Raw genomic sequence first — 20,359 nt, forward strand, 5'->3', positions numbered from 1 at the left:
AGAACATATATATGTGTTAGTATATATACTATGCTGAGCATATGCAATCCTATTGGTCGATCGTTCCGAGATCTTGAATACATCGAATATATCGAATGTATCGAAATAATAACACATATCGATATAATCGATTATTGCAACATTGCATGAGAGGAAATAGGTCTTTCCTTTGAGATCACAGTCATCGAAAGGAAGTAAAGTAAGTGCAGCGTTATTTATAAGATTATTTTTACGAATATATCCAGTATTAAATACAGAATTACTTTTTTATAATTATTTCTTTAATATTTATCATTAATTTCTATTAAAATTTAATTAATAGAAAAGCTGTAGAAATAATAAAATGGAAATATTGAAAACGCCACGTGTTACGGTATATTTTGTTGGTTATGTTATTTGCATCTTTGTCTAAATTCGATATCTGAATTTAATTGCAGAATGGCGGACACTGCTCCAGCCGCTCGTGGAGGTTTTCGCGGAGGTTTTGGTACTCGTGGTGCTGGTGGAGATCGCGGAGGCCCTCGAGGAAGAGGACGTGGTGGAAGAGCACGAGGACGCGGTCGTGGACGCGGCAAAGAAGATAGTAAAGAATGGATGCCTGTTACCAAGCTGGGCCGTTTAGTTCGTGATGGAAAGATTCAATCTTTGGAACACATCTATCTCTTTTCTTTACCTATTAAAGAATATGAAATCATTGATAAATTTCTTGGACCTGATCTTAAAGATGAAGTTTTGAAGATTATGCCAGTCCAGAAACAAACCAGAGCTGGTCAACGTACCCGTTTTAAGGTTAGAACATTACACGATTATTTCCATATTTTTTTAGTTTATTCTGTTTTAATGTTGCAAATTAAATAATTGTTTGAAAATTTTGTAGGCCTTTGTAGCTATCGGAGACACCAATGGCCATATTGGTTTAGGAGTAAAATGCTCCAAAGAAGTAGCAACTGCTATCCGAGGCGCTATTATCCTAGCTAAACTTTCAGTAGTACCTGTACGTAGGGGTTATTGGGGAAATAAAATTGGCAAACCTCATACAGTACCTTGCAAAGTTACTGGAAAATGTGGCTCTGTACAAGTGCGCTTGATTCCTGCACCTAGAGGTACAGGAATCGTGTCAGCACCTGTTCCTAAAAAGCTTTTGCAAATGGCTGGTATCGAAGATTGTTATACATCTGCTAGAGGATCTACTTGCACTCTGGGTAATTTTGCTAAAGCAACATATGCTGCTATAGCTAAGACTTATGCTTATTTAACACCAGATCTATGGAACGAACAGCCTTTGCTTAAAGCACCATATCAAGAATATGCTGATTATTTGTCAAAATATCATAAAGCTGTACCAGGTCAACGTGCTGCCGAAGCCGTTTAAACATAAGTCAAATAAATTTTATTCAATGAAAGCCTCCTAATTGCTGATGGTATTATTATTTTCATATATCATTCTTCCTCGTATCTTTACTGTGCAATAGTAGTGTTTTTATTTTCTTCAAAACATGGTAGAGAATTACTTAATCTTATTTCATTATTTTAAATATACATTTTATTTAATTATAAGTAAAAAAAAGCCTTAAATTATTATTTACAATGAAATATATAAAGAAAAACTAAACGATAATATTAAGTATTTTCTGATGATACATTTTTGGAACTTTTATATTGTTTATATGCTTCGTTGAAAACTTCTAAAGTATGATCACATATTTTTTCTAAATCTTGAAGTCCACGTTTTAATATATCCGTGGCTCGTCCTGTTTTAGTTTGTATCCTGAAGTTAATTTTATTTTCTGCTGGATGAGGTACAGTATATCCGCAGAATGTTACTTCAGGGCTAATATAAGAAACAGAAATAAATAACTTTTAAATATTCAATAATCATTTCAAATGAATGTTTTAATATTTAAACATTGTAGCTGTTCAAAATACGTACTAGTGAGCTATTATATTTTGTAATGCATTTCCCAATGTATGGCCTTCATTTAAAAATATAAAAGTTCTTGACTGTTCTCCATGTACTTGATCGCCAGCAAGCTACCATAAATAAACATGGTATTAGTAGAAAATATTTATTTTTTATCTAGTTAAAAACAATATATAAATAAATAAATATTTGTTCATTTTATACCACTACAAGTCGTCCCATTTTTGCCACGATTTCACGTAAAATATATTTATATTTAATAAACTCTTAATATACGTTTGTTCTTTCTTATTTTAGGTAGGACACTAACAAGACATGTGGTATTCCAACGAATTCGATGATACGTCGATCGTCACACCACCTATAATAATACCATCAAAAAAATGCTAAAATCTTCTAGTTTCTAGAAACTGATATAGTTCCTTTTTGCATTGTGTCAAAAGAAGGCTTGACAGTTTTAACAGCCTGATAGTTAAAGATATGGTTGAGTCTTATTAAAAACAGCAGGTGATTAACAATAAAATATTGATTCAATAAATTCTAAATAAATATGTCATACAAAGTCGGTCAACGCGTTGAAATACCTGGTAAAGATTGTCAAGGTGTAATTGCTTATATTGGTTATCCTCCATTTGCAACTGGAAAATGGATTGGTGTAATACTCGATGAACCAAAAGGAAAAAATAATGGCACTATTAAAGGACAGCAATATTTCAAGGTTTCTATTATTCATCTATTATCTTAATATGTACAATTATTTTTTAGAATATATTTATTAGCAATATTTATATTGCTAATATTATTATGTTACTTTAAATGATAATATCTTAGTACTAATGTTATTGTGTTTTTATTGATGTTATTAGTGTCCAGATAATCATGGAATGTTTGTACGACAAACACAAATCATCCTGTTGGATGAATCTGGTAATAGAACAGATCTTGCCAGTCCATCTTCAGCAGGTAGCAGTGCTACAACACCCGACGAAGGCAGCGCAGTCAGAGCTAGAAGTCGTCTTAATAGGTTTGCACTTTTATATTGTTATTATCTACTAATACATTTTATTAATATTATGATATATATATATGTAAACACTTTATTTCGTCTTTCATATTTCTTCCTACAAAATGTTTCATTCTATTTAAGAAGATAAATTCATCATTCGACTGTCACACATAAACTCATTATTTAGGTGCCCTATGCTGTATACTATTCCTGATTAATTTTTATATGATAGGAATGTATTTATGAATATCTGCACATGTTTGTATATGTACGATATAATTCCCCAAGTAGTTATAGAAATCATTATTTGTTTATAAAATAACTTTTCAATATATAGGTTTATGTAATCAAATGTGTAGATAGTTCAATTATTAATCGTATAACATAAGAGCACACTTTTGATTCTTTAATCAAATAATTTTGTATTTATCTTTATATAATAAGGATAAAGCTTTGTCTTTTTTATGCTAGCATGAGTATGCGTCGAAGGAATGAACCTACAGCGTAAGTTTATATCTGCACTTTAAAATAAATTCTTAACTAGCATATCAAATCATGAAAGTTTTATATTATGCAGGATTCGCTTATATTTTACTATTATAAATATAACATTCATTGCACGTATTATCTTTATATTACTATTTGCAAAACAATTGACACCAATTATAATACTAATTATCCTTTTGGATATATTAATGTAACTTTAAAATGCATATGCTGCTTACAAAAGAGTACGGAGAAAAACATCTCCAGCACAGATTAATCGACAACAGAGTGACAGACTGTCGGGGTAAGGAACTGTAAAATGAAGTGTCTCAATTATTCAATATTTTGACGTTTCCATTATTTGTGATATAGTTTGATATATCTTATTTATGTAAAATATAAGGCATACATGGTCTCCTAAAATAAATAAATAATTAAAAGAATTCAAATTTTTGATAATCAATTAAGGAGACAGTGCATGCATTATTATTCATGTAGATCATGGAATCCATTACTTTTTATTCTTATTTAAATTGAACATTTTTTTTATTCATTTTTATTATTCATTTTATGGATATATATGATTATTTTATTTCATTGTATTATTTGCATTTATGTTTATTGTTAAGCACAATGTTATTTTAAAAAATGTCATTAGATACAACTAAAGCTTCCAATATTTTGTTATTTATACCAATATTTGTTTGATACATTTTTAGCTGCATTCACTATTGTAATTATTAAATTAAATGTATGTATAATCAATATATATATATGTATATATTTTGGTGTATATACTACAATTATAATTGTTTGTTATAGTTCTCGATTATCTTTGGTTGGCAGTAAAACACAGTTCAATACCTCGTGCACTGAAAATGTGCCAGGATCTCTGCATGAGCGTAAGGATGGTGGCGAAACACTTATACCAGCTCCTACGACAACTAAACGAGCATCATTTATTGAGGTATTAATTAATTAATTAATTAATATAAAAATAAATATTACCAATGGTGTGGAGTGTCTAAACTAAAATATGCTTTATATGTAAAGAACAATTCATTTAATACATTTAATTAGGCAGAGGTGGGAAATCTTTCCAATATATGTTTTCTTTTTAATTATAATATATTAAGTTGCAAGTTTTTTCAAACTGAATTCAAAGTTTTCAAATGTGTTTGTACGTTGTTATAAGTACAGTGACAGATGTGTAGCAGGGAGAGTATGGAAAAAATATTATTGTTCTAATTAATAAATTGTCTAATCAGGGGCATATACACTTAACACAAAATTACTATTCAATGTTTTATTCAATATTATTAAGTAATTTATTCTATTTGTTTAAAAATATTTCAAATTTGACCAGCTTGAAAGTAACATAAGTCAACTAACATCTTCTACAACTTAGATTGTAATTTTTAAAACAATCACATAGAGAGAGAGAAAGAGAGAGAGAGAGAGAGAGAGAGAGAGAGAATGAGAAAGGAGAAAAAGATATGGTATTTAAATATATTATATTCGTTATTTTTTTGCATAAAATTTTGCAATTACATTATCTTTCTGTACTCACAAGTCACTGTTATGAAACTTTCTATATCACACAGTACATCCAAAATCATTTCTAGCACAAATTATTACATATTCTTTTGATACTGAATTTGCTTTTAAGCTAAATAATATATATATATATATACATATTTGATGTCTAATAAGCTCATTATAAATACCATATATATTTTATATAGAGATAATAATTCACTGGATAGTAGGTTCCCCGCCACTGCGATAAGAAACAAAGTTTGAATAATAATAGAAAATATCTGGTCAAATAACTTTACATCCCATTTAATAAGTAAATTTACATTGAAAGATTTGTGTTTTTCTCTAAATGAATTATACGTATATATTAATCATAACTACAGTATACATATTTTATCCTGTGATTATAAAGAGTAATAAAATAAGTATAGATTTCCATGCATGTGCTTTCATATGGTCAGAGAATTTGAATTTCAAATGGTCTAACATTGAAGCATTTTGACAACTGTATATCACGAGGACAAGTTAAAAGGAATGCACATACGTGTTTCAGAAGTCCCCTAGCACGAGCTCACCTTCCGGCAAAAAGCCAAAGGCCCAAGATGATCACAATAATGTAATTAATACTAATTAATTGTAATGTCTCAGTACTTAACACATCACCTTTCTGCCCCTGTACTTTCTCATACTAGTTGTATGTCAACAATTTTCATAATCATAACACATGGCCATAACTATTTTATTATTGCACTTTAATGGATTTTTTCTTATATTTACAGATTATAATATTTAATTTCATTTAATTCTTTTTCATACTCATCATTTTTCTTTAATTCGCTTAGTTGATTGTGTTTTACGATGGTTAGATGATTTACAGTAAATATACACAAGGATATGATGGGGTATTTATAATTAAACAGTATTTCAAATTTTACCATAAAAACCTATTTTTCTTTAATTTAATCAAAATAATAATAATTATGATGATGATGATAATGATGATGATGATGATGATGATGATGATAATGGTGGTGGTGGTGGTGGTGGTGGTGGTGATGGTAATGATGATAACAGAAATGGTGATAATAATGTCAAGCATTATTGTTAAAATTCATCGAACATTAAAATGATACAAAGGTGTAATTTTGCTTGACCAGTTACTTTTTTTTTTTTTTAAGTATAGTCATAGAATTAGATATTTAAAATGAAAAGATTATAGACATAATAGATACTACTGTATTTTATGATGGAATAGCAAGCCTGCAATATGTCATTAAAACCAATTGTACAGTTGTTCCAAAAGTCATTATTCTGTTAGAAGATGCTAATATGAGTTATAAAAGAAAATAAATAAATGATGACTTTAGGTACATCCTGTTTGAAATCAAAATATTTGTTAGAATTGATAGAACATTTCTTTAGCCCTGATGTGCCTAAAGACCTATTAATAGGATGTCTTTACACTTTATAACTTGTATGGGAATACAAAGGAATGATAATAATTAATTTCGAGGGAATTAGGCATAACTGGGTTATGTCTTGTTGGTGTCTATTGTCATAACTAATCTCATTAATCGTTTCAAAAAGAAACTAATTCTACTGATTGCATTTGCAAAAACATATCGTTAAACACAAGAGTTTTCACATATTTGCATCTTAAATCTATAAAATGATTTATTGTTATATCATTATACCTGAATCATTTTATTTTCTTCTCCTCAATAAATAAATATTAATAAAATTTGATACGACAAAAAAATAATTAGATATAAGATGCAAATATTGACCATAGAAATATTGATCTTTCATTTATAGTTTAGTGGGTGTTTTTTTCTATTAACACAATATTATAAAATACTCTTCATCACTTTTATACTTGCACTATTTATAAATTATCTTGAATAATTGTATGTTGTGCTGCTACTACTTAGGCCTAAATAATCTGAACATACATTTTAGATAATATTAGATTTTTAATGTGATAATAAAAAAGACACCCAAGTATAAGCAAAACATTCATTTGAACTTTTTTTCTCTATAATTTAGACAGGCTTTGTTGAAACTCTGAAACCACAATTTGTTCCTGGTCAAGTAATGGCTGGTTCAGCTGCAGCCTCTAATTTAGTGGAGGAAAAACTAACGCATCTACAACTTATGCAAGAAAATGAAAATTTAAAGGCTCAGGTATATTATATTTACATTTATATATGTGTAAATAAAACTCTCTTTAAAATATTCCATTGAAATGTTTATAGGTACGCGATTTGAACGAAAAAGTAGAAACATTAAGAGTGAAGCGGATACAGGACAAAGAGAGAATGAAAGATTTTGAAAAAACCAAACTTCAGTTTGAACAACTACTCGAATTTAAAGTAAAAGTTATGGAAAGCCAAGTATGTAGTAGAATTAGAAGCCAGTATGTGTGAATTAAAAATAAATATACATTTTGTATATAATTATATTATATTGTTTGCTTTAAGGCCAGTCTTCAGAGGGACCTTCAACGAGCAAAGCAAGAAGCTAGGGAGGCACAAGCAGCCAGAGAGCAATATCAAGATGAAATGGCAGATCTTGCAGAAACCGTAGAAATGGCAACATTAGATAAAGAAATGGCAGAAGAGAAGGCTGAAACGCTCCAAATAGAATTGGAACAATTAAAAGAAAAATTAGAGGAACAAACGCTTGATTTGGAAATTCTTCGTAATGAAATGTCAGAAAGGGTATTATAAAATTTACTTTTGTTTGTTGCTGTTTTTTTTTTTTTTTTATGATTATTATGAATAGATAAGATTTAGAAATTGATTGTAAAATGTAGGCATCAGGAGGAGGAGGCGGAGGAGGAGGATCAACTACAAACGTATCGAGTTATGAGGTAAAGCAATTGGAACAACAGAATAGTAGATTGCGTGAAACACTTGTAAGAATGCGTGATCTGTCAGCACATGAGAAGCATGAATTTCAAAAACTTCAAAAAGATTTGGATCAAAAGAAATCAGAAATCATGGAGTTAGGACGTACCAAGGAAAAATTATCTTCGCGTGTTGAGGAAATGGAACATCAAATAGCAGATTTACAAGAACAAGTATATATATATATATATTATTTTGATAATATAGGGATTGAAGAAAAAAGATATAATTATATATAAGATACTAATGAATAATAAATGTATGTATAGGTTGATGCAGCATTAGGTGCTGAAGAAATGGTAGAAGTATTAGGAGAAAAGAAAATGGCCTTAGAACAAAAAGTTACGGAACTTGAAGAAGCTGTTGCAGATCTCGAGGCTTTACAGGTAAAACTTACTAAATATGTCCATGAATTTTATAGAGAATTTTAATGAAATAATAAGATTAATGTTATTGAATAGAAAATAACGAAAAAATAAAAAATGTGTGTTAGGACATGTCTGATCAACTTGCTGAATCTTCTAAAGAATTAGAATTAGAATTAAGAGAGGAATTAGATCTTGCTCTTGGATCAGCTCGTGATGCTCATCGACATCGTGATGCGGCTTTAGAAACATTAGCAGATCGTGAACTAACTATAACAAAGTTTCGAGAGCTTACGCATCAATTACAAGAGCAATGTTTGCAATTGCAAGAACGAGTACAGACGACAGAATCTACTAAATCTATTACACGAGGTTAATTTATAAGATTAATATGAATGAAAGTTATTTTTAAAAATAAACATAAGGTATATTATATTTGAAAATGATTTATTTACATTGTAGGTGCAGAACAACAGTTGGCCGAAATATTAGATTTCCAAAAAACTTTTGCGGAGAGTCGAGCGCAAACCAGAGCTGTCGATCTCGAGATACGACGATTAGATGTGGAGGAAGCTGAAAGTCACGTGCATTACTTACTTTCGTTCATGTCTCCTGCATTTTTAGCACGCGGTGGTTATCACGACGCAATCTTAACTCTTTTACTTATCCCACGTATGATACGTAAAACAGAGATATTGATTTCACAAGTAAGAAATAAATACAATTCGACTGATAAAATTGATAGGTAAGAATATATATCGCTCAATACAATATTCCATTATTCCATTATTTCTGATTATTACTATTATCATATGTTTGACAGAGTGGGCGTAATAAAAGGTCATTCCGTGGAACAGTATGCTTTCCGATCACGTCTTTGTGCGTGCATGTATGCCTTGCAAACTACTCTAGGATGTTTCGAGTCTGCCTTAAATGTGTGCAGTCCGGAAGCATTGCTTAAAGTTGGAGCTGCGTTCCCAGAAATGATAGTGCAAGAAAAATCAGTGGACTCTTTAATTGCATTAGCCAAAAGAGATCAGCTAGATGAAAATCTTTCCGTGGATGCGGTTGAAAAATGTTGTGAATATTTCTCTACAATGTTTTCGATGTTATTTGGAGGAAGTGTATCTATTAATCAAGCTCGCTTAGTTATTAATGGAACTAGAAGCTTAGGTAGTGCTTGCGATGCAATTGCAACCGATGCTGCAGCTATAAAAGTTCTCATTCAAGGAGACACTGGGGATATAGGTTTGTCACATGTAGAGAAAGAGATTTATTTTGATAAATTTATAAACATTATATACATATTTTGTGTTTTCCTTTGTAATAGGACTTCTTTGTCAATATGCTGAAACAACTTGTGAAGCAATACAGCAGCACTTGAAATCAGCTAGAAGACGTGTTCCTCGAGATCATACCGGAAGTTTAATAGGCACAAACTTAGGACTAGATAAAGATTATAGTAATCAATTATTTACATGCTATCAAGCTGCTGTCAAAATTATGAAAACATTACAAATTTTATTAAAAGGTTCAATACAAGCTATTGTTACAAACGGAGGTGAGTATTTATTTACAAAATTGACAATTGGTATTGACAAAAAGAATGAACAAATGATCTAATGATGAAAAAAATGTTTTATTAGACTTGGATACAGGTCTAGCAGCCGATAAATTAAAAGATATAGCTGCTATGGCTAGTGAAAAAGTCTATGATACTGAAGATATGGGGCCAGTGGCAACAATTAAATCTAGTTTAACGATCATGCAACAGTTTGCAGCTAATTTGGCACAAAGGATGACAGAATGTGAAAATGATTTAGCAATGACAGGATCTATTTCAAATCTACAAGAAGCTAATGAAACAGTAGCACCAATAGTCTTACTGGCTCAAATAGCAAGAAATGAATCAGAGGAAACTAAAATACTCAGCAGGTAATTGATTGTTTGCAAACAAAATGTTCAATAATAATGAACAACAAAAATATACAATTTTAATGACAATTTACTTTAATTTGTGAATAATTAGAAAACTGGAAGCACGAGAAAGCGATATACGCGAAGCAAGAATAGCATTACGAGAAAAACAAGAAGAGCTGTCTGAAATGACTTTAAGAAAAGAATTAGCAGAGAAGAAAATAACGACGCAACAACATGAGCATGAATTAAATGTAGAAAAATTAAAAAGAAAGTTAGAAGAATCGCAGAATACAATTAAACGAAAGGTAGATTTGTCAGTAAGCATTTTTTTGATCGATATCTCTGAATGTTGTGTTAAAGCGTATATGTATATTTTCTCTATACTAGGAGAAAGAATTCGAAACAACAATGGATCATCTTCAAAATGATATTGAATTTTTGGAAAGTGAAAAAGGACAATTAAAAGAAAAGTTGCAATCGTTTGGAAAAAGGACATTGATATCTGGTGCAGATATTTCAGTAGGAGGTTCCTCGCCCATAATAGCCGAAATACAAAATGCAAACCATAAATTCTTAGTGCAAGAAGTAACATTACTCAAAGAAGCTCTGAACACTGAGCACCTGCAAAAAAGAAAATTGTTATCTGATGCATTACGTGTAAAACTGGAAAGTCTAAAACCATTGACATCTACGAAAAATCTCGAAACTACAGATACAAACATCAATGAGTTAGCAAGGAAAACGAACAATCTTCTAAAAGTAAATAAAAATGAATGCATTCTTTTAAATGTTATTTATTTCGTCAGCTTGAAAAAACGGAAAGAGTAATCGAATTTATTGATTTTCAAATGATTTATTTTTCAGGATATCCGTAATATAATAACGTTCTCTACCGTACCCGACTTGACGCGTAATAAAGTATCTTCAGCAAAAACACCAGTACTCGAAAAATCGATACCTTTATATCAATTGTTGCAGCGACAATTACTTATTAAAGAATACAAAGAAAAGGCTAATAGATTGGCAGTAAGTTATTTAACAGAACACCTATTTTTATTACAATTTTACACTGTGGTGTGTGTAGTCGCGTCGATTATTAATATTAATAAATGAATATTACCAGGGAGAAATACGCGAAGAAGCAGTCAAACGAAACGATGGAGGAAGGGCTGAAACTCAATTTGGTGTATTTCCAAATCATGAAATAACGACTGCAATGCAGGAAAATCAAATTCTTGCAGCACAGATAAGTATTCCTTACAGTGGTCCAGAAAAAACACATACTATCGTTGTAGGAAAAAATGAACTTCGACAAGTTCACACTCTTGTATGTTATTAAATTTTACGTATTAGAATTGTTTAGTTCTTTTAAAAGTGACGTTGTTTATATATGTTTATCTTTTTTTTTATACTATCACTAATATCTATTTTGTATTATTATTCTAATGAAAAGTTTAATTTATTTTGTACAAATAGGATTTATATATATATATATTGCAATTTTAATTTAATAACATGCGCGATTAAAGCTATAATTGCAAGCTTTCTTAGTATTGATATATAATGTGTAATGTGGTGGGATCTGCTATAGATGATCGTATTATTCATTATAATTGTAAATTTATTAATATAACTATATCATTTTGAAATTGCTATGTGAAAAATATATTATCTATCTATCTATCTATCTATCTATCAATCCCATATATATGGCATAAAAAATGTAGCCATGAATTTTTCTTTGTATCTTAGAGACATATAAAATAATAAATTATACTGAAAAACGCAAGAAAGAAAAAAAGAAAAAAAGAAAAAAAGAAAAAAAGAAAAAAAAAGGACAATATTTAATTGTAAAAGAGATGATGAAAATAACGAAATATTTTCTTTGAAAGTTAAAGATACAATTAAACAGTAAGTATAATACAATATTTCAGTATTTATTTATAGAGGTAAAAGGAGCAATAATGTTAATGTATTTTCTCATTGTTATGCATTAAAGTATGTCGTACTTAATGTTACTGTCACGATTTCATTGCATACGCACACGCACAAATATGTATATACACCAGAGAGACAATAATAAGTGCATATATCATTATTTATTTATTAACTTACACATTCGCGCATTCGTTTTCTTGTTTTATAACCACATACACACTATTGATTTCATTTATACCTCCCACTAATGATTAATCATACACATTTAGTTTTTTTTTCTTTTTCAGTAATAATTATACACATTCTCACTTAATGATGATTAATGTTTTTTTTGCCCATTTGTATTGGATTTCCCACAGGTAATGGAACAATATAATCTATATATGCAACTAACGTTGTTTTCGCATCGCGAGTAGTCACGATAATATTAGCTATTTTTTCAAAAGTTTCTTCCACCTCGAAGACACAATAACACTGGTGTATCAATGATGATATATGATTACAATTTTGTCAAAGGCAATCGTCAGGATATATATGTTAAAAATTAAACCATAGTAGTGTTTGGAATATGATTTGTTTAGTTGACGTAAACGGAAAAGAAAAGAATCAAATATTTCGAATTTATTATTAATATTAATTATCTTATTTTTCAAATAAGGATTAATAATAGAAACGTGTAATAATGACCCTTCCAAATTCTAATCTTGAAATGATTTTTCTATGCCGTGGAGAATTTGTTGAATTATCAGGCGATTTAATGAAAACTAAAAAAAAGACCAACTCACCAACGATAAGGACGATCAATTCATCAAGTCGATAGATTATTTGATCAATAGTAAATTAAAGTTATACAATGCAAAAAGCTTATGTTATATAATAATAAACATAAACTATATAATTGCATAGCTTCATCCACGTAAAACTATGCAAGAAATCATCTATTACTTTTTTTTCGTTGTCTAGAAAAAAATATTAAAAGAATAATACGATTATAAACATAATATTCTTAAATTAATCCAGGCAGACTAATAATTAAATCTGCAACAAGTCTTCTCTACACAACAAATAACATTCTTTTTACAGTAATACCATTTTTATATATATATATCACTGTTGCTTTCGATCAAATACGCCGATGACAGAAAGAAAGAGAGCTAATTATAATAATATTTAGACAAAGAGTTAATATCCTTTTGTTTTGCCTCTAATTGAAATCGTATAGCATATCTCAAGAAAATATGCAACTATTGTTGTCTTAATATTAATGTATTTTAGTACAATTTTATTGACATATTATTATTTGAGGTAAGAAAAATATTAACATTTCTCGCAAAAGCCCATTCACACTGTATTCGTATTACATATTGGGAACAAAAAAAGAAAATATAGGAAGCAATTTCTGTACTTATTTATCAGTACACAAAGTAATGCTTTTGTGATATTGCAAAATAAATTTTCAGCCATTTTTGTATTTCTTTTCTATTTATAGAGTAAATACAAAATTTGTTATAACGATTTACTCTCGAGCGATCATTCAAATGTGGTCTCATAAGATGTTTGTTCTCTCCTTCTTTCTTCGAAAAGAATGCATTGGATTCTCATATTATATATGTGCACTTTCTAACAAGATCTTCGGGTAATCAATATCTTTATTGTTATGATAATCAATGAAATAAATCAGTTATCAAAATAATGGGACAAGCCACGTTTAGTCAATTTTCTATGGATGCTTAATTCGAAGAGAAAGAGATGGTTTCATCGAAAATCTAAGTACTTAACCCTTTCAAAGCATACTTGTTTCTTTTTCTCTTTTTCTCTTTTTTTTTTTTATACATTTTCTACGTAACAATAATCAAATGAAAGAAAACAAATAATAAATAAAAAATCAACTTGATGATACATGCATAATACCAACAAGTCTAAAAGGGTTAAATCACTATAATGTTTTGTTCTTTTCTCATCCATAATCGTGCATTATATATATATATATATTATTTTTTTCACTTTTATAAACTCCGAAGTTCCTTTGCGGTCATTAACTTTCTCTCTTCCTGGACTGGAGAACCGCTTCTTGATATAACTCTTCGGACAAAAATTTTGATCAACTTGTTCATCTTGTTTGAGATACTTCTGATCATAAGTGGGGTTGACGATAGTTAAATGCCACAGCTTTAACGTCCTCCTATGATGATCATTTGTGTTCAATGATCGCATGTGGTTATATTATATACAGACCCAAAGAAAATACTTAATGTATTATTTGAATATTTCGTATAATTAAAAAAAGAAACATAAAAATAAAAAAAAACACATGAAATAAAAAGCCCTGTTCCTGAGTTTGTATATGAGTGTTTTCACAATTAAGCCAAATTAAATGGTATCATCCTATGTACGACGCGTCGACACGCATCATTTTATTTCTATGTCAAGGGATTAATAATACGAAATATTAAAATATTTGAAATATAAAACATTGTACTATAGTTCAGTACTAATATGAAAATGAGTTGTTTTGTTACCTGCTGGAGCGTTAGTTTTAGCAGATGGCTGAACTCCACCTTGCACTTGCGTTTGAATGGTTTCTCCAACTCGACCGTGTGTATTTCCAGATGTACCACCATTGAGACTCACGCACGTGCTTGTTACTTTCTGTTTTAACATTGTCCAGTCAAATGTATAATCGTATTGATGATTTAATGTACGGAAAAGTATACGGAAAAGTTGACGTAGATACATATAATCCGGGCTCTCTTCGAAACGTAATCCTCGTGTATAATTTAGATACATCGCAAATTCAGCAGGAAATCCCTATTGATTAAAAATCAATTTAGCCATACCTAATAGTGAATTTGTAATAAAAGGAGATTGATTATTATTTTCATCGATAAATTGAAAAACATGCCTTGCATAAAACTTCTACGGGCGTAGACATTTTCTTTTCACTGATTTTTTCATACTTTTGTTTTTTAGTTGCAGCCTTTAGACCTTGCCAAGGCAATGATCCTCGATTAAAGTACATAAGTACATATCCAAGCGATTCCATGTCGTCCCGACGACTTTGTTCAATGCCTAAATGAGCATTGATGGATGCATACCTTGCCGTGCCTGTTAAATTTTTATCTTCTCGATACATTATATGCATTCTTGAATGACTATCTCTATATTTCTTAGCTAGTCCAAAATCAATGAGAAACAGCTGCAACAGATTTTTCCAAATATAAATCAAAATAGCCGTATGATGTGAGAATAAGTTACCTTATTACAATGACGGCCGATGCCCATTAAAAAATTATCCGGTTTTATATCTCTGTGAATGAAGTGTTTACAATGAACAAATTCGATTCTACCAATCATCTGGTCTGCCAACATTAAAACCGTTTTAATTGTAAACCTTCGAGAGCAAAAAGTAAAAAGATCTTCTAAGGATGGTCCCAAGAGATCCATAACGAGGACATTGTATTCGCGTTCCGTTCCATACCTATCGATTAAAATACCATTTTTCAATCTTATTGATCTTAAAACCACTAGCTACATTTCTTTTCATAGACAGTATATAAACGTAATTCTTACCAACGTATATGCGGTATTCCTATACCACCATGTAATATTTTGTATAATTTTGATTCGTATAGCAATTGAGGATGCCGTGCACGCACGTTTTCTAATTTAACTGCGACTTCCTAAAAAAGAAACAGAAGAACAAAATTGCTAACAACAATTTGATAATAATTATACGTAACATTTCTGTTGCAAGTCAAAAGTGAAAATACGTGATAGTCTTGAAGCTAAAAATACTATAAAATCGTACACTTTCGAATACGTATGTTTCACATTTCAAACTAACTCTCTTTTACCGAGAAAAACAATTGCAAGTTAAGAAAGAAGCATCTAATATGTCCGAATCTATATTTACAAATTACTTTTACCCTGAAAGAATATTTTGCTTTCTTTGTCCACCAAAGTTATTCGACTCTCGACGAGTCGTCGAATAGTTAAAAGTTTAAATAGGAATCGTTAGTACAATCATTTATAACAGTGCAATAATTTCTACATAATATCAGAAAGAAATAAAATACAAACTACAGTCATATTTAAAGTACTGGCAATAACAAACGATATATACATTAAATTAAACTATTTTCATTCTTATAAGTTATAGTAGTAGTTAGCATTGAAAAGTAACATATATCGTTGATTTATTTTTGTATGATTTTACTTTGCAGTAGAACAACGCAGTATAATTTAGATTTTTATAGAAAAATCCTTCTCTAATATCATCTATCTGCAACATTTTTTGTGACCACTAAAAACTATTTCGAATACGTTCAAAACATTAATCTTTCGTAAATAAATCATTGTTCAAGCTTTCCATTCAAATATAGCTAACAGTATTTCTAGCTACTACGATTAATCATTGGACTGTTTTAATATTTGTTTATTGTATATCTATCAAAGATATTTTGTCGCTTTTGACGTTTCATTTATTTGCATCATTGAAGTTTATATAAATAAATTCAAAAGATTTTCCTGAAACTATAAAAAATATATTAATATATGTAATAACAATAGCTTTTTTTTTTCTTATAAAAAGAGATATTACTACTTATAAAATATTAGACTATTTGTAAATATTGTAATGGCAATTAAAAGAAAGTATTTGGCGTGATATTAGGGTTATGATAAATATTTCAAAGATATATCTATTCTATTCTATTACATAAACCTCGTTAATCTATTTATAGTTTTATCTCTTTTTATTTAGACAGAGACATAAGTGTTGATCGAATATTACTGCACAATCGAAAAAAAAATCTATGTATGGTATTGACTTAATTTATCGACGTATATAATCATCTACATCGTTAAATTGAAGAAGAAAAGGGGGAAAGAAGGGAGAAAAAGAGAAGAAAGAAGGAAGGAAGAAAAAAGATGAAAAAGAAGAAGAAGAAGAAGAAGAAGAAAAGAAAAACGAAAAATATAGTAAGATATCGAAAGTAGGGTATTTAAAAAAAAATAATAAAGAAAGAAAAAGATGTGGAAATAATGTAAGGGAATAATATATATATATATATATATATATATATATACGATGAGATGTCATCAGAAATGAAATGGTCTTTCTTACCTCGCCATTAGCAATGTTGATACCAAGATAAATATCGCCAAAAGAACCCGAACCGATTTTTCTCAAGAGCCGATATTTGCCAGCCACCACAAAATCGCTCTTCCCCATTACCAGCGTCACCGCCGACGCCATGTCACCCGTGGCTTCTTTACGTTTCTTTAGTTTAACAACGCTTTCCTGTTCCCCCTGCGCACAGTCCTAGCAAAAGGGAAAAGTAACAGGCAGTTTGACTCGATCCGAAACTCCCGTTGGAATATCGTAGCTCCTTAGATCAGAGCTTTTTAGCTTACGCCTGATGATATCTAGTGACGTCTTGACGATTTCTACGTGCCACGAAGGCGTTTGGGATACGAAATTTCCTTTATTCCGTGGTGAACGTCGGAATATTGTTGGAAAAATCACTGCTGGCACGATGTACCCCACCAGCCCCGTCGATATTTTCCCTTTCGCTTAAACCTAGAAGCAGCACGAAGTAACTGTGAACCGATGTTGCGGGGATACGATGCGTCACGAACAACGACAGTAAGAAAGAAAGAGAGAGAAACAGTTAATGTGTCAGAGGTAAAGAGGGATAGACAAGACGAGAACGAGAGAAGAGGGGAGTTAGGAGAAAGCGCTGCTCAAAACACTTGCTTCTTTCTTCTAACATCCATCATTTTATCTTAAACACTTATTTAACATTTTTCCCTAAATTAGCAATTCTAATAATAGATCAAACTTCTACCAAGTACCTCTACGCCTTTTTAATTTGCTCCTACAAATTTGACTGCATGAAGTTGTTCGCTTGAATACGCAGTTGCAAACTCCCCAACAGGGCTGTACCTATCACATTCGTTAAGTACTTATTTTTAACGCATATTTTTCAAAACTTTACATTTCTTTTCTATTTCTTACATATTTTACTACATCATTATTTTTTATAATAAAACATTATTCGGATTAGTCTAATCACATCATTTATTTTAAATATAATATGCGCAATAGCGCATAAAAATATTTATATTTATATATTATACTATATAAATAATATAGTAATTAGAATAATTTTTTAAAAATCCCTAAACGATTTTTCTAATCGATATGATTGGTATAAACACACACATATTATCTATTAGATTAAATATTGTAAATCGTTCCTAATTTTTATACATTTTTTTATATATTTAATAATAACATTTACTATGAATAATATCATATTAAAAATGTATACAAAATAATAATCGACAAATATACTTTTCCTCCTGGTCGTGTTAGAGCTTACAATCTATTAGAATTCTTCCATATGGTTTAACTATTTGAAAATTAAAGTAACCAATAAGCATGCAAAAATATACTGATAGTTACCTACTTACTGGTTATTATCACTTCGGTTAAAAAGGTTAGTCTCGGTAGGTTTCGGATAGTCTCGTATTATTTCGGGAAATCTCGGGTTGTCTCGAGTTTTCGTACTATACGAAGAGCCGTGGAAGTGACGACGACGACTGTCGGTCGAACAAGAGTGCCATCAAAATGTTGTCCAGACTTGCTCTTCGTAATGGTAATTTATATTTATGTTTAAAATGTTATTTAATATATTAAAAATACAACAATATAATAAACATATTCTTGACATTTAAACGATACACTATATCATATTTGTTAACATCACCATAATTTGGACAATGTAGTTATCATTTATTTTATTCTTATTATATAATAATAGATTTTGTAATTTTATTTATATTTGAATGATTGTAATTTAAATCAATCGATTCTATTGTAACTGATATTACATGTATTTGTTAAATCTGTACTTCCACTAGCAACCAATGGATTTATTCATGGTAGTTATAAATCATTGATTGATATTTATTTTACAATGAAAAACTTTCAAACTGATATATGTATTTAAATATGATTTTTAGCTCAAATGTTACCAATAGCTGTACGTGGCGTACAAACAGTTACTACTTCAAATGGTCCTCGACCTACACGTCTAATAGATCCAGCTCCTGTCAGATTTGGATTCCTTCCTGATTCATGGTTTACTTTCTTTTATCCAAAAACTGGAGTTACAGGTAAACAAATTTTCATTGCATACCATTATTGATAATAGTACTGGTTATTTATTTTTGACTTTGTTTTTTTATTTTCAGGACCTTATGTATTTGGTGTAAGCGTAGGGACATACTTACTTTCTAAAGAAATCTATGTCCTGGAGCATGAATTTCATAATGCTGTATCATTTGCGATTATATGGATATTTTTAGTAAAAAAATTGGGTCCTGCTTTATCCAAATATCTGGAAAAAGAACAAAATAAAGAAATTCAAGTATTTGAGGATCAAAGAAATGAAGAAATTCAATTTGCAGAAGATGGTATAAAACAAAGCAAGGATGCTATATGGAGAGCCGAAGGGCAAAGTCTTCTCATGGATGCCAAGAGAGAGAATATCAAAATACAGTTGGAGGCTGTATATAGAGAACGTCTTGCTCATGTTTATAAAGAGGTAGATCATTTTTATTTTAAATGTCAAGTGTAATCGTGCTGCTGGAGACTCAAACAGTTGATATTTATTTCTAATATTAATTTCTTTAGGTAAAGAAACGTTTGGACTACAATGCTCAAATACAGATAGTAGAACGAAGAATAGCACAAAAACATATGGTACAATGGATTATAAACAATGTGTTAAAAGCAATAACACCAGAACAAGAAAAAGCAACTCTTCAACAGTGCATTAAAGATCTTGAAGCACTTTCTGCAAAAGCATAAGAGATTAATATAGATAAAATCCTCTCTTGATGCGTATATATTAGAAAAAATAGAAGGATTATAGTATAACTCATTTTAAAATAAATCATGAGTATACTACAAAAGAGTAAAGAATAATAATTATTAAATAAGAAGCATTATTATTAAATTTCGATGACCCAATAAAATCTTCAATATAATTTGATGAATCCTCTCTTCAGTCAAATTTCTCTTTTCATGTGTCATGTTATTTCTTCTCTTCTAATCTATAATTAGGTGATCAAATATCAATGCGTAATCTTACTAATTTTATGTATTGTTATGGTATATGTAGAAAATATCGATTGCCAAGTGAAAGAAAGCAATAATTAGAAGTAGTTCATTGATATATGATATTTAAATTTGTTGTCAAAATTA

The 20,359-nt window shown here is 29.9% G+C and overlaps 5 protein-coding genes across 19 annotated transcripts; 3 read left to right on the top strand and 2 right to left on the bottom strand.

Annotated features, from left to right (window-relative positions):
• The first annotated feature begins 69 nt into the window (after nucleotides 1–69).
• RpS2 (ribosomal protein S2) lies at nucleotides 70–1,412 on the top strand. Its single transcript, XM_015335123.2, has 3 exons — nucleotides 70–199; nucleotides 438–789; nucleotides 878–1,412. Exons 2-3 carry the CDS (start codon nucleotides 439–441, stop codon nucleotides 1,370–1,372), a joined length of 846 nt encoding a protein of 281 aa, XP_015190609.1. The 5' UTR covers nucleotides 70–199; nucleotide 438; the 3' UTR covers nucleotides 1,373–1,412.
• Nucleotides 1,413–1,453: 41 nt separating this feature from the next.
• l(2)37Cg (RNA polymerases I and III subunit AC2 l(2)37Cg) lies at nucleotides 1,454–2,284 on the bottom strand. The gene is made up of 3 exons (XM_015335135.2): nucleotides 2,126–2,284; nucleotides 1,931–2,031; nucleotides 1,454–1,831 (listed from the first exon to the last, which is right to left on the bottom strand). The coding sequence occupies exons 1-3, from the start codon at nucleotides 2,141–2,143 to the stop codon at nucleotides 1,621–1,623; spliced, it is 330 nt and encodes a 109-aa protein (XP_015190621.1). The 5' UTR covers nucleotides 2,144–2,284; the 3' UTR covers nucleotides 1,454–1,620.
• A 71-nt stretch (nucleotides 2,285–2,355) lies between these two features.
• On the top strand, nucleotides 2,356–11,795 carry DCTN1-p150 (dynactin subunit 1). Of its 11 annotated transcripts, none has more exons than XM_015335050.2 (20): nucleotides 2,356–2,639; nucleotides 2,788–2,945; nucleotides 3,399–3,431; nucleotides 3,658–3,717; nucleotides 4,236–4,380; nucleotides 5,506–5,568; nucleotides 6,999–7,136; nucleotides 7,208–7,345; nucleotides 7,433–7,672; nucleotides 7,768–8,034; nucleotides 8,131–8,247; nucleotides 8,355–8,598; nucleotides 8,689–8,971; nucleotides 9,050–9,474; nucleotides 9,557–9,787; nucleotides 9,873–10,161; nucleotides 10,256–10,463; nucleotides 10,534–10,905; nucleotides 11,011–11,172; nucleotides 11,270–11,795. In XM_015335050.2, exons 1-20 carry the CDS (start codon nucleotides 2,472–2,474, stop codon nucleotides 11,483–11,485), a joined length of 3,957 nt encoding a protein of 1,318 aa, XP_015190536.2. In that variant the 5' UTR covers nucleotides 2,356–2,471; the 3' UTR covers nucleotides 11,486–11,795. The 11 variants fall into 11 exon arrangements, with proteins under 11 accessions (XP_015190536.2, XP_015190540.2, XP_015190555.2 ...); XM_015335054.2 differs by having other exon boundaries at nucleotides 5,509–5,568; XM_015335069.2 differs by having other exon boundaries at nucleotides 4,260–4,380.
• A 267-nt stretch (nucleotides 11,796–12,062) lies between these two features.
• LOC107074088 (casein kinase I) lies at nucleotides 12,063–18,086 on the bottom strand. Of its 4 annotated transcripts, none has more exons than XM_015335155.2 (7): nucleotides 17,941–18,086; nucleotides 17,210–17,665; nucleotides 15,655–15,764; nucleotides 15,340–15,562; nucleotides 14,987–15,280; nucleotides 14,604–14,892; nucleotides 12,063–14,266 (listed from the first exon to the last, which is right to left on the bottom strand). In XM_015335155.2, exons 2-7 carry the CDS (start codon nucleotides 17,339–17,341, stop codon nucleotides 14,256–14,258), a joined length of 1,059 nt encoding a protein of 352 aa, XP_015190641.1. In that variant the 5' UTR covers nucleotides 17,342–17,665; nucleotides 17,941–18,086; the 3' UTR covers nucleotides 12,063–14,255. The 4 variants fall into 4 exon arrangements, with proteins under 4 accessions (XP_015190641.1, XP_015190650.1, XP_015190633.1 ...); XM_015335164.2 differs by lacking the exon at nucleotides 17,941–18,086 and having other exon boundaries at nucleotides 17,210–17,407; nucleotides 17,500–17,893; XM_015335147.2 differs by lacking the exon at nucleotides 17,941–18,086 and having other exon boundaries at nucleotides 17,210–17,894.
• A 515-nt stretch (nucleotides 18,087–18,601) lies between these two features.
• On the top strand, nucleotides 18,602–20,151 carry ATPsynB (ATP synthase subunit b, mitochondrial). 2 transcript variants are annotated; one of them, XM_015335198.2, is made up of 5 exons: nucleotides 18,608–18,746; nucleotides 19,012–19,032; nucleotides 19,114–19,266; nucleotides 19,345–19,697; nucleotides 19,787–20,151. In XM_015335198.2, the coding sequence occupies exons 1-5, from the start codon at nucleotides 18,719–18,721 to the stop codon at nucleotides 19,961–19,963; spliced, it is 732 nt and encodes a 243-aa protein (XP_015190684.1). In that variant the 5' UTR covers nucleotides 18,608–18,718; the 3' UTR covers nucleotides 19,964–20,151. The 2 variants fall into 2 exon arrangements, with proteins under 2 accessions (XP_015190674.1, XP_015190684.1); XM_015335188.2 differs by lacking the exon at nucleotides 19,012–19,032 and having other exon boundaries at nucleotides 18,602–18,746.
• Nucleotides 20,152–20,359: the final 208 nt, after the last annotated feature.

Source organism: Polistes dominula, unplaced genomic scaffold (assembly GCF_049000335.1).
Source record: "Polistes dominula isolate Pdom_NZ unplaced genomic scaffold, Pdom_raw_medaka contig_373, whole genome shotgun sequence".
Taxonomy (NCBI): domain Eukaryota; kingdom Metazoa; phylum Arthropoda; class Insecta; order Hymenoptera; family Vespidae; genus Polistes; species Polistes dominula.